Below are 13,407 nucleotides of genomic sequence, written 5' to 3'. Positions count from 1 at the left end.
CGTGCGGGTCTAAAGGAGGAGGAGGCTTTGATGTATATAAACGAATTGAGACGATCTCGAGCTTGTAAAATTGCAAATGGGTGAGCTCGAGCATAACATATTATGCTCGAAACAAGTTGAACTCGAGCTCTTTGTATTTTGAAAGACTAGACCTCAACTCGGCTCGTTTTTATCCTTAGTAAAGAGTATTTTACCGGAAATATTCAACGATCGTTAGTGACAGATTCTTCGCGTAACAAATGAAAATCACGAGACCATCCAGCATACTTTTTTGGACTTAAAAATTGGTAGTCAACTCAGGGCCCCATGATACATGTTAGGTTGAATATGAACTTCCCATCTATGGATAAATCATTTCAAAACAGCTTTGTTAATAAAAATAAATTATAAATGTATATTCAATCTTGATTTCTTGATTTATTAATTATTGTGAAAATTCTTAGTTGGTTAATAGAGTTTGTTATTTGCCTATGAAAGATCAAAGTCTAAACACCAGATATGTGAAGTCTGTCAAAAATTAACCTTATCTCCTGCTATGTTCATATAAAGTGTGGAAGAACAAGTCAACAGTTCTCATTCATTAAAAAACCAACAGTTCGTCTTCTTTGTAATTTATTATTTTTATTCTACTTTATTTATTTCTTTTATCTTTAGATACATGTTGTATCAATATATAGTTCTCTTCATCTCCTTTTGTCTCACTATGTATCTGGATAGGGTTTGAGTTAGATTTAGGATTTAGTGATATGATTGTCTCAGGTTAGTTGATGAATCATAGAGTGTTTTGAGTCTGTGTGTGAAGGCTTTTCACTTTTTTTTCTGTATTAAGTCGTGTTTCTATTTGACTCTTTTTTGGAAAGGGTGTTTGATTCTATGTCTCCAACAAGCAGTCCAATATTCAGATTAAGTGACAAGAAAACAACAATTTTACCTACTGAATTAAGAGTTGTATAGAAACGGATCATTAGTGGAAAGTGAACATGCCCAATTGTCTTGTTTTTGAGTTTTAATCCGATTTGGTTTTCACTAGTAATAGTCAAACTTTTCATTTTGTTTGACTGATTCTTTTAATGTGTTATTGAAATTGAAATTGGGTGGTTTTAACACTATTGACAACCTTCTTCATTCTTTTAATAGTATTATGGCTTCTACCTCCTCTGCCTCAGTACAATTATCACTACAATGTCGCGAATTCGATTTTCCTGAAATTTTATTAGCAACTGACAACTTTAACGAATCACTAGTAATTGGCAGTGGAGGTTTTGGAAAAGTTTACAAAGGTAACATAATAAGTAATGGATCAAATGATGCCATCGTTGCCATTAAATGTTTGGATTCAATGTCAAGTCAAGGGGCAACAGAATTTTGGGCAGAAATTGAAATGCTTTCTAAGTTGCGCCACTGTCATATTGTCTCTTTAATTGGTTATTGTAATCATGGTAAAGAGATGATTCTTATATATGAATATATGCCAAATGGATCACTTGAAGATCATCTACACAAACTTGGTACTCCGCTTTCTTGGGTTCAACGACTTAATATCTGCATAGGTGCTGGTCGTGGGTTACACTACCTTCACACTGGTACAGGGATTGAGTTTGGTGTTATTCATCGTGACGTCAAGAGCTCTAATATTTTACTAAATGAAAGTTGGGCCGCTAAATTATCGGATTTTGGGTTGTCAAAGATAGGTCCTACGAATCAGCCATCGACATATGTCAATACACTTATTAAAGGCACTTTTGGGTATTTGGATCCAAATTATTTCACAACGGGAAGGCTGACAAGAAAGTCTGACGTGTATGCTTTTGGGGTGGTATTGTTTGAAGTGTTGTGTAGGAAACGTGCGGTGGATAGAAGTCTTGATGAGGATCAATGGGGTCTAGCTATATGGGCTCAAGATAAAATGAATGAAGGCAATTTAAGGAGTATAATTGATTGTGATATAAGGGATCAAATATCTCAAAAAAGTTTGAAGCATTATGTTCGAATTTCAAGGAGATGTTTGCATAACCACCCAAAGCAGCGTCCTACAATGGTTGAGGTTGTCGCCTGTCTTGAGTCAGTATTGACCATACAAGAGAAAGTCAATAGCTCACTAAAACCAGGAATCAGAACAATATTTGGTAAAATGAGTAATATGCTTCCATTCCCCTCGAACCAAGAGAACTCAGGTATTTCAAACTTATCGATCTTAAAGTTAATTTCTCTCTTTTTGTTGTAGCACATAAAAGCAGAACATATATAATCTATTTTTCTAATTTTATTTCAGCGAAAAATTATCAGAAAATACCAAGTAATAACAATACTGACACTGGAATGGCTAGCAGTAGGTTTTTGGACAGCAGCAAAGTTCCGTCAAATTTCAGATATCCTAATCCACGTTTAAAAGTATACACATTCGCTGATTTAATAAACGCTACAAGTAACTTCGGTCAAGATTTGATTTTGGGTGAGGGAGCTTTTGGAAAAGTGTTTCTAGGTTGGGTGAATGAAAACACATTCGCTCCTTCAAGTTGTGGTGTTGGAATTCCTGTTGCAGTTAAAAGGCGTAGCGCCTCAAGCTATGAAGGACATGCTGAATGGCTGGTAAGTACTAAATTATATATGGTCCCAATTAATTAATTTAAAGCACTAAGAAGCAAGTCCTAATATCCTCACAACAACAGATCTAGGTTCAAACCTCACTAGCAACATATCTTTTGAGTTGGTCATGGAGAAGGGTCAGAACGGTCATGGGTTAACCCGGTTAGGCTGTTACATCTAAGCAAAAAAAATACTCCCCTTTTTCCGGTAGCCTGAACAAGAAAAAAACATTATTCGTTTTCTTCATCTCTTTAATATCAATGTACAGCTTTATTAATTTTTTGTGAGTTCAGGCAGAGGTGAGCTTCTTAGGACGATTGGCTCATTCCAATATTATTAATCTCTTGGGATACTGCAGTGATGAGCATGAATACTTGCTTGTTTACGAGTACATGCAAAATCAAAGCTTTGATCGCTTTTTATATAATGGTGAGCTACACTTGAATCTTTCTTGCTGAAACTATCATCAAGTTAGACTTGAAATATTTCAATTCGAATGATGTGAATAATATTTTTTTGCAGATCCACGTCTTAACGCTACACCACTTTCTTGGGGAACCCGACTCATCATATTGATAGGGGTTGCCCGTGGACTCACTTACTTGCATTCGTCAAAAGAGCAAATCATATACAATAATGTCAGAAGCTCTAGTATATTGCTGGATCAGGTGCACTTAATAAGATTTATATATCAGATGGTGGTCAACCGATATACTAATGGTTTTTAGTTTTCACGCCACTGTAATCCTAAACGTATTTATATTAAACTATTCCTTATTCCAGGAATATAATGCAAAACTCGGAGATTTTAAATTGGCAAGATTTGGACCCGAAGTTGGAAAAACACATGTTACGACAAAAGTTGTGAGCTATGGAAGTATTTTTGCCCCAGAGTATTATTGCACCGGTAAGTTAACATCAGATGATTGAGGCTTTAGTATCAATGCTATCATAGATAGATTGTTTCTGTAGAATTTGTTATGTAACAACAATGGACTTCCATAAGTAGGGATGACAAAAATACCCTTACCCGATGAGGAAACCCGATATTTTTGGGCCGGGTTTGGGGGCTGGGTATGGGGTGGTTTTAGATTTTTAAACAGGTTCAGGTGGTTCGGGTCTGGGGACGGTTTTAGATTCAGACCCGATTACCCGATCCGTATACCCAAAAAAGCTTGAATTTGTATACCTGACCCGTTTAAATTTCAATAATATTTAATATACATATATTATTTTATAATATATGTATACTTCTTGATACTAAGGGATATAAAATTGATAATATACATATGTTAGTAAGTAAATGGTGTCTTGGATACCCCTGGGATACCCGTTTACCCGCTAGTTAGGTTTGTAAATGGACCCGTTTGTTTATGGGTCCGGGTTTGGAATGGGTTTTTTAATTGGGTCCGGGTCCGAGATTAACTATAGCCGGACATACCCGATCTGATGTCATCCCTGTCCTTTAATTTAATTGATAAACTACTATTTTTACAGGCCATCTGAGTGTGAAAAGTGACATCTATTGTTTTGGAGCGTTGTTGCTAGAAACTACGACAGGGCAAAAATGGATGGACATTATGCGGCGCTATGAGACACAGGATTTGACACATTGGGCGAGTCTAATCTTGAAAATTAGAACAGATTTAAAAGAAATAGTGGATCTGGGTGAGTTAATGTACCCCGCAGAAGGTGTTAACGAATGTGTTACACTTGCATTAAGATGTCTTGCATACAAACCTAAGGATAGACCGTCAATTGAAGAAGTTTTACCGAGTCTCGAACGAATATGTGCTACTAGCAAGTAACTGAAGGATAAAGCTTAAATAAAACGTACGAGCCTTCGATCTATGAGCATGGACAAAGATGAAAGAACAGTCTTGTTTCTATCTCATGTTTTTTAGGTTCAGTATCATATTTTGTATCACATCATTTAAAAACATGTAGTTGATCAATCAAAAATCAAATAAATTACTGTTTTTTGTAAATCATAAATTAAATTAAAAAGTTTAATCCTACTACAACATTTATAGCAACGTCTACATAGTTAAACTTTTACCAAAAAGGCCAATAAGTTCAAACTATCTAAGCTTAAGTTCCCCATCATCTATACCAAACTAGCTAATCTTGAGAAGTTATACAGAGTATAGACTTCGTACTATTACTCGATCACGATTTCTGTTAAATATCCTTTGCCGTTGAATCCAAATCCAAAATATTGAGGCCCGCAACATTTGTAACTAACAAAGCTTTTGCAACATCCACTTATATGCCTCTTTTTCAAACCATGGCTCCTGCAACAGTTATTAACTGCTTTCCCTAACTCCTCCCCTGTAATAAATTCTTTTGGATGATGATGATGATGATGGCCATGATCATGATGATGGTGATGATGATGATGGTTATCATGCTTTTTCGTGTCGCCGTTTGAATGACAATGTGGTTTCTCGTGGTTTGTTTGGTCATGACTGCATTCACCTATATTTGCGACGTGATTTACTTCATGTACTTCCTCATCATCTTCGTGAGCACAACATCTATGTTTTTCTTTAACTTGTTCTGGTTGTAGCACGTGGTTTGACTCGTGTACCTCGCTAGCATCATGATCACAACAGTTGTCTTTTGTTTCTTTGTATGCCGTGATCCACATCATGTACATGATCATCAACAGCACAACAACTATCATTATGATCATCATCAAGTTCACATCAACTATCCTGTTTACTTGCTTGTACCAATTGCTTTGTTTCTTGAACATTAGCGTCTTGACTGCCACAACTACCTGGCTTTTTACCGACATCTGGACACTTAATTCGAACCGTTGAACCAGAAGGACAACGTGCATTATTTTGTGAATGTTTATTCATATTTTGTGAGGTTGTACCTTGTAACAGAAGCATACTGTTGAATATTACAATTAGACAGGTTCCAGACCGAATGACATCCTCGTGCCTTTATTTTAGATATGTATAATACGAGAATATACACACGTTCATATATATTAGTAATCTACATATAAACCCTAATTTCACCATTTTTAGCATTAAGTAAAAACAAAATTAAACAATTGCAATGCATATCTACCATTCAGGAACAACCTGTATTCGACCAACATTGCTAACGCCGGAGATGACGTCGACAACAAGTAGATCTGTCGGAGATGGTAGGACACCGAATCTCTCCGCCTGGTCTTTGTCGGAGATTTAGATGACGAAACTACAGGTTGTACACAGGTGAGACCAATTGTATGCCAGCACTACCACCAACGCCGCCGGTGCTAAACCAATTGTACAACCCTTAATGCTAAACCAATGGCCTCCAAATTACTTTTAGAATAGTATTTTTTATTGAATTGATTTTATTTAGTTCGACAGAATGATTTAGTTTTGTTGAATTGATTAATTTTGTAGGTGATTGTGAAAAGTAAAGTTGGTGGTGGTGGGGTGGTGGATTTGGGTGGCAGTATGGACGGCTGTTAGGTGTTTATTTGCAATGTAAGAGAAGTACGTTGGTAAAAGTTAAGTCTAAATGTGTGAAGCTTTATTTGTACTTGATTAGTTAAAACTCTATTCAAATCGAGCTTAAACGTCTCAAGCTGAGCTTAAGGAGCTTTTGAGTATGAGCTTAAACATATTCTGGAGCTCATTTAGGTAACGAGCTCGAACTTGAGCTTCTTACATCGAGCTCGAACAAGTTTGCGATTCTAAAGGAGGAGGAGGCTTTCATGTATATAAACGAATCGAGCCGATATTGAGCTTGTATAATTTCAAGTGGGTGAGCTCGAGCTTAACGTATTATCAGTGGTGGTACTTGATGTTGTAGGGATGGGGTACGAAATAGTATTATTTTTAGTACGAAATACTATTAAATATGCTACAATTTTACACAAGTTATTTATTTATTTATCGAGTGGATATACTTAAACCTTGCTACAACACTTATAGGCAGTGTACCTAATCGTATTATAGTATAGTTTTTAGTAAGTCCGGTTCGTTCCACAGGGAAAGCTCGAGAAGTTTAACGCACACAAAATAGAAAAATAGAAAAATATATATCTATAAAGTAGTAGTATTATTATTATATAAAAGGGGGGTTTTTACCGTTTAATGACCGGTTTGTCGATTTTTAAAACTTAAAACACAATTAAAACCTAATGCAAAATATAAAAATAACTAAAACTTAATTTAAAGAGTAAATTAAATGACGATAATTAAAATGACAGAAATTAAAGTGCGAAAATTAAAAGTGCAATTAAATAACAATAAATAAAAGTGCGATAATTAGAAGTGCAATTAAATATAAAATAAAGGAAATTAAATATGAAATAAAAGAATTATGCTTATTTAAACTTCCGTAATCATGATGTTTGACGTGTTGATTTTAGTTTTATGCCCATGGGTTAATTGTCCTTTGTCCTGGATTATTTAATATGTCCGTCTGGTTTTTGTCCATAACAGTCCATCAGTCATAAATATAAAGTGCGAGTGTCCTCATCAAATTATTCTTATACCCGAAGTTAAATATTCCAACTAATTGGGGACTTAAACTGTAACAAGATTTTAATATTTTGTTTAATAATTACACCAGGATGTCGACTGAGTGTAACCCAAGGTTTTAATATTTTGTTATCAATTATACCAAGTGTCCTTGTACATAATTTCACCCCTGTTTTAATTATTCTAGTGGCTATTAATCCATTCCCGTGTCCGGTTAAATGAACGATTATTCGTACATATAAATACCCCGCCCATCGTGTCCGATTGAGTGTATATGGTAATTTATAGGGACGCCCAATTGTAAATCTTTATATTAACATTAACAAACTATCATTTAGTTAAACAAATATAAAGCCCATTAATAGCCCATAGTCTAATTTCCACAAGTGTCGTTCTTTTGTCCAAACCCCAATTATGGTACAAAGCCCAATTACCCAATTTTAGTAATTAGCCCAACATCATGATTACTTCGGATTAAATAAGCATAATAATAACTTAGCTACGAGACATTAAATTAAAAAGGTTGAACATAACTTACAATGATTAAAAATAGCGTAGCGTTACACGGACAGAATTTCGACTTACACACTCAAACGATCTCTATCATAAATCTTATTATTATCATAATTTAAAATTAAAATTAAGATTATTATTAGAACATTTATATTATAATTATGATAGAGAGATGTAGAATTTTGATATTGATATTGATAAAGGATGGAAAAGGGTGTACATAAAATTGATCGAATACACTGCCTTTTATAGGCGAATTTTGAAATTGAATTTTCATTTACGACCCCTGAACTATGCTCAATTAACAACTTTTTATTATTTAATATTATTCTTATTATGAATTATTTAAATATTATATTTTATTCTTGTGCATAGTTGACTCGTAATTTTTACACCGTTGCGTCGAGCGTTGAGAGTTGACTCATGTCCTGGTTCCGGATTTTCGAACGTCCTTTCGTACAATTTTATATCATGTACTTTGCGTTTTGTAACTTGTACTCTTGTCATTTTTAGACGTTCTTCATCAATAATTTGAACCTTTTTGATTGTATCTTGTACTTTTGAGCTTTTTGGACCTTTGTGTCTTCAATTCGTCGTTTTCGCCTTTTGTCTTCGCACTTATTTAATATAAACGAATATTACTTGAAAATGGAACAATTGAAACTAAAATCTTGTCTTTCTTGGGGGATAATGCTATGAAATATATGTTCCTTTTTAGCCTTATCAATATTCCCACACTTAAGCGTTGCTTGTCCTCAAGCAATATAGTCTTGAAAAACACTTGAATCACTTCTTTATTCTTCACACTTTATACATCAGTGACTTCAATACGGCGGTATAAACAATGGTAGTAACGATGTGGTTAAAGGTGGGTGTGTCTTTTATAGTTGCCTCGGGTTTAGGTCAACGACACTGGCAATCAAATAGCCGATTTACTTTCGGTTTCCAAAGCAAAGTGCACATTTGAAAGGCGGTTTACAGTCCCACATGACTATAAAAATTTAGATCCTTTAAGGAAATTGGATCTTTATGAAAACATTTGATCTTTTGAAAATTCAAGCTAGATTTTACCCTAGACAAGTTTTCTGATTTGATCCATCATCGGTGTTGCAAAATATATTTGTGGATCATTATTTTGGCTAAAACTTTTAGGCTCGTGTAATCCACTGCTATCCCGGTATCGAAAAGCACACATCCAGTTTACTTGTTCCGTATATTACCTTTCAGTAAACTACCGTCCGGTTGTAAAGGAAAGCGATGAACAAGAAACTATTAAGGCAATGTCCCGTGACATGCAGATGATTATGGTCTTATTAACGTGTCGGATGCTAGTACTATCCTTGGTAGGAGCAATAGTAAAGATCATCCTATGATTTTTCGGTCTGGCACAAGGTCCTGTCTCCGACCATGCTATGCAACCACCGTTCTTACGGTTGACACCCGATTTTGTTCAGGTGACCTAATGAATCCAGGTGAATTCCTAGGATTTTACGTTCAATGGTAATGAACGCATTGAAAATGGGTTTTCAGAAAACAAATCGGTTTGTATTTTTTATCAAAATATTTTCTCGTTCAAGCTCGAGTTTAGATATCATCGAATTCCATGAGTTTGAATTCTCAATCTTTAAGGTCAATCTCTAGGATTGAATAATATCAGTCTTAAAAGCTGATTTTTAATCTTTTAAGGAGATTATCCTTTCTGGGGATCTGATTCATTAGTCTTATCCAGCTAATTTGCATGGTGCCCCCTCATTTTACAAGATAAATCCTTCTCATGGTTAGGATAAATCTGACCACTTGACGACCCTATTTAATGCTGAGGTCCGTGGATTTCCTGCTGATTTTAGTGATGACTTTTCTAGATTTTTCGTCAACCTACAGCTGGTCTGGACGACAACTTCTTGACCTAAATCAAGAAGCGCGTGTCTTTTTCGGAAGACTTTACTTCCTTTTAATGATGGAATTGATTCATCGTGTAGATCTATCTCTTCTTTTCTTTCATCGGATAAAACAGTTGATTATCGTTCCAAAACAAAAGTATTTTCAAAAATTTGTACAAAAATATGTGATATATGTTTTGAATAGTTTGGTAAAGTTTTCCCACACTTGGCTTTTATTTATGTTTTTCTTTGCCTTTTTCTCCTCTATTCCATTCTTAAATGAATTCTAACATTTTGGTTGTTTCTCAATTTATGTCCTTTCCGAGGTAACGAGAATTTCGGCTCAATGACCTAGTTTTCATCGTTCATAAATATGTATAAACATGATTTTGAATTCATTTTGTTGAAAATTTTGAAAAATTTACTAGAAGTGGGTAGTCAGTATATAAGATTAGGGCTGTTCCTTATTATCGGAGAGCACTAGATTCTAATACAACTACTGCGTTACTAGTATTTTTAATGGTAACCAAGTGTTTAAAATAAAAATTTTTAAAATCCGAAAGAATTTAACCCCTTCCCACACTTAAGATCTTGCAATGCCCTCATTTGCAAGAAATCAGTAACAATTTAAATTATTGAGGGTGATAAGCGTGGAAAAGTGATTAAATTTTACCAAAGTTTCAAACATATTGTTGTTTGTTTGTTGAATGATAAATGGTGCACGTCATTTATTTATTCCGTCTTGTTTGTTATTTCACACATATTTTGCATCTTGTCGTCAAAATTACTTGCTTTTGCTGAACTTAATGCCAGTCTTTGAAAACGCGTTGTTTTACCCTGTCCTGTAAGATAAACTACAAACAAATATATACATACTATTTTTTTTTTTTATAAAACCTTTAACTTATAAAACAAATATTAATTAATTTTAAAAATTTGTTTCTTTTAAGAATGAGGGCGTTTCGGAACGATGCCCTAGTCCGTCCCTCGACAAAATTTTAAAATTTGTCATTTTCAAGCAATTGTTTTAAAAGCTTAGATTTTTGGAATTTTTAATTTTTTTGGCATACTTTAAATCAATAAGATTAAAAATAATGATAATAAAAGTTCTCGTCCCTTCCTCGGGTAAAGCAATTTCGGTTTAATGACCTAGTCTTCAACTTACGACGAATTTTAAAAATCATATTTTTAACTTAATGAGATAAAGTAAATTTTTGTTTTTAAATTCACACAATTTAAATATAAAATTCAAAATTAATATTAAAAATTCACACCAAACTTAAAATTTGAAATGCATAAAATTAAAAAATTCACATTTTAAAAATTAAAAATTCACACCAAACTTAATTTAAAAATTCATATTATAAATTCACACCAAACTTATATTAATTTTTCAAATATTTACAATTTTAAATATATTGTTTTTACAAAGTTTACAATATTAATTTAAGATTTATATATTAATTTTAAAAATATGGTAAAAATAAAATTAAAAATTTTTTTTTTTGGCTTTTTATCCCACTTTAATCAATCAAATATTATCAAAAATATGCGCCCCTCTTTTCGGTAAAGTAATTTCGGTTCCAAGACCTAATTTAACTCATGACGAATTTTTGAAATATTTTGGGTTGATTGATTAAAGATATTTATACCTTAAGAATAAACGTTAAATTTCGCAGTGATGTAATAAATTTTTGAATGATATCAATAATTTCGGTCGCCAAACCTAATTTTATTCAATACCAATTTAATACTTTTTAGCGAACAAATTAGCGTTTATTATCAAAAGGTTAAAAATAAAAATAAAAATAAAAACTGTACAGACATACTTGTGAAATAGATTTCTTAGTTATATGATCTATCACATTCATAAGATAGTCGGTTTAATTGGTTTTCCATAGCTACATAGGCGTAACCTCGAGCATTCAGTGTCTTTTCTTCTAAACATATGAACGGTCCGTCTCTGCATAAAGTAACAAATTCGGTATTTGAATAGGTTTGATTATTTGAATATTTACCTCCATGTGACCATTTTCCGCATTTGTGACATCTTTCTAGGTGTCGTGCTCTTCTTTTCGCTGCGAATTTTGATTTTCCTTTACCAAATTGTAACTTATTATCTTCGCATATGGATTCTTTTCTAACTCCGTCCATTCTTTCTCTGATTACTGATACTATTTCACTCGGTAGTATGTCATTATTACGTTTAGTGATCAAAGCGTGTAGCATTAGACCATGGTTTAGTTCACAGGCAGTCTTCATTTCCTAAAAAAAATAAAAATTCAGAATGGGGGGAGAAGACTAGTTCTTTAGGGTCTGCTAGGGAAAGACCATTCGGGTTCCATTTTCGAAAACTACACGAAAACAGACAATCTAACTCTAACAGAAATACATATTATCCTTTAAAGACTTGATTCTCCCCACACTTAGTTAGCTGTGGTGTCGAAATTGTGATTAACTTCATTGTCAACTTCCATCGGACCATGTATGTAGTGTTTAACTCTGTGACCATTAACTTTAAATTCAATCCCATTTGAATTTATCAATTCTATCGTTCCGTATGGGAAAACTCTTTTGATTATGAATGGTCCAGACCATCTTGATTTCAATTTTCCAGGAAATAGCTTGAATCGTGAATTGAAAAGAAGAACTCTGTCTCCTTCTTTAAATTCTTTTGAACTTCTGATTCTTTTATCATGCCATTTCTTCGTTCTTTCTTTATAGATTAACGAATTTTCGTATGCTTCATGTCTTAATTCTTCTAATTCGTTTAGTTGACTTAATCGTAGACGTCCAGCTTCATGTAAATCAAGATTACATGTTTTCAAAGCCCAAAATGCTTTGTGTTCAATTTCTACTGGAAGATGACATGCTTTTCCATAAACAAGTCTAAAAGGTGTGGTTCCAATTGGAGTTTTGTAGGCTGTTCTAAAAGCCCAGAGTGCATCCTCTAATTTAATGGACCATTCCTTCGGATTTGATCCTACGGTTTTCTCTAGAATACGTTTTAAAGCTCGGTTGGTATTTTCAACTTGTCCACTTGTTTGTGGATGATATGCGGTTGAGATTTTATGAGTTACTCCATAACGTTTGAGAACTTTCTCAAGTTGATTATTACAAAAATGAGTTCCCCGATCACTTATTAAAGCTTTCGGTGTTCCAAACCTTGCAAAAAGATGTTTTAAAAAGTTGACTACAACTCGTGCATCGTTAGTTGGGAGAGCTTGTGCTTCCGCCCATTTAGATACATAATCAATGGCTACGAGTATATATAGATTATTATGAGATTTTGGAAATGGACCCATAAAGTCAATACCCCAAATGTCAAATACTTCACATACTTGGATGACATTTTGTGGCATTTCATCACGTTGACTTATTTTTCCGGCCCTTTGACAAGCATCACAGGATTTGCAAAGAAAGTGTGCGTCTTTGTAAATTGTAGGCCAATAGAATCCAGCATCATAAACTTTTCTTGCTGTTAGTTGAGGCCCATAATGCCCTCCTGTTGGTCCTGTGTGACAATGGTTTAATATTTTACTAGCTTCATCTCCAAATACACATCGGCGTATTATTCCATCGGGACAACTTTTAAACAGATGTGGATCTTCCCAGAAATAGTGTTTTATATCACTGAAGAATTTCTTTCGTCTTTGGTACGATAATCCTTTTTCAAGGAATCCACAAACTAAGTAGTTTGCATAGTCTGCAAACCATGGTATTTCATTATAATCTATCTTCAATAGATATTCATCAGGAAAGTTGTCTTGTATGGCCGATTCATTTAGAACTTCTAACTCAGGATTTTCAAGACGAGAAAGATGATCAGCGGCGAGATTTTCTGCTCCTTTTTTATCTCGGATTTCAATATCGAACTCTTGTAAGAGTAAGATCCAACGGATTAATCGTGGTTTAGCATCTTGTTTCGAAAA

General features: G+C 33.9%; 1 protein-coding gene across 2 annotated transcripts; it reads left to right on the top strand.

Moving 5' to 3' along the window:
* Window positions 1-375: 375 nt before the first annotated feature.
* Window positions 376-4,599, top strand: LOC139894300 (uncharacterized). Of its 2 annotated transcripts, XM_071877514.1 has the most exons (7): window positions 376-594; window positions 1,138-2,174; window positions 2,273-2,589; window positions 2,880-3,015; window positions 3,109-3,254; window positions 3,370-3,493; window positions 4,084-4,599. In XM_071877514.1, exons 2-7 carry the CDS (start codon window positions 1,142-1,144, stop codon window positions 4,392-4,394), a joined length of 2,067 nt encoding a protein of 688 aa, XP_071733615.1. In that variant the 5' UTR covers window positions 376-594; window positions 1,138-1,141; the 3' UTR covers window positions 4,395-4,599. The 2 variants fall into 2 exon arrangements, with proteins under 2 accessions (XP_071733615.1, XP_071733614.1); XM_071877513.1 differs by having other exon boundaries at window positions 376-2,174.
* Window positions 4,600-13,407: the final 8,808 nt, after the last annotated feature.

The sequence above is a fragment of the Rutidosis leptorrhynchoides genome, chromosome 2 (genome assembly GCF_046630445.1).
Source record: "Rutidosis leptorrhynchoides isolate AG116_Rl617_1_P2 chromosome 2, CSIRO_AGI_Rlap_v1, whole genome shotgun sequence".
Lineage (NCBI taxonomy): Eukaryota > Viridiplantae > Streptophyta > Magnoliopsida > Asterales > Asteraceae > Rutidosis > Rutidosis leptorrhynchoides.
Note: the sequence above shows the minus strand (reverse complement) of the source record. Positions and strands in the feature narration are given on the sequence as shown.

Coding starts and splice junctions, on each gene's coding strand:
- LOC139894300 (XM_071877514.1), top strand. CDS start 1,142: ATGGCTTCTACCTCCTCTGCCTCAGTACAATTATCACTACAATGTCGC. Junction 2,175..2,272: donor CTCGAACCAAGAGAACTCAG/GTATTTCAAACT, acceptor ATTTTATTTCAG/CGAAAAATTATCAGAAAATA. Junction 3,016..3,108: donor TGATCGCTTTTTATATAATG/GTGAGCTACACT, acceptor ATTTTTTTGCAG/ATCCACGTCTTAACGCTACA.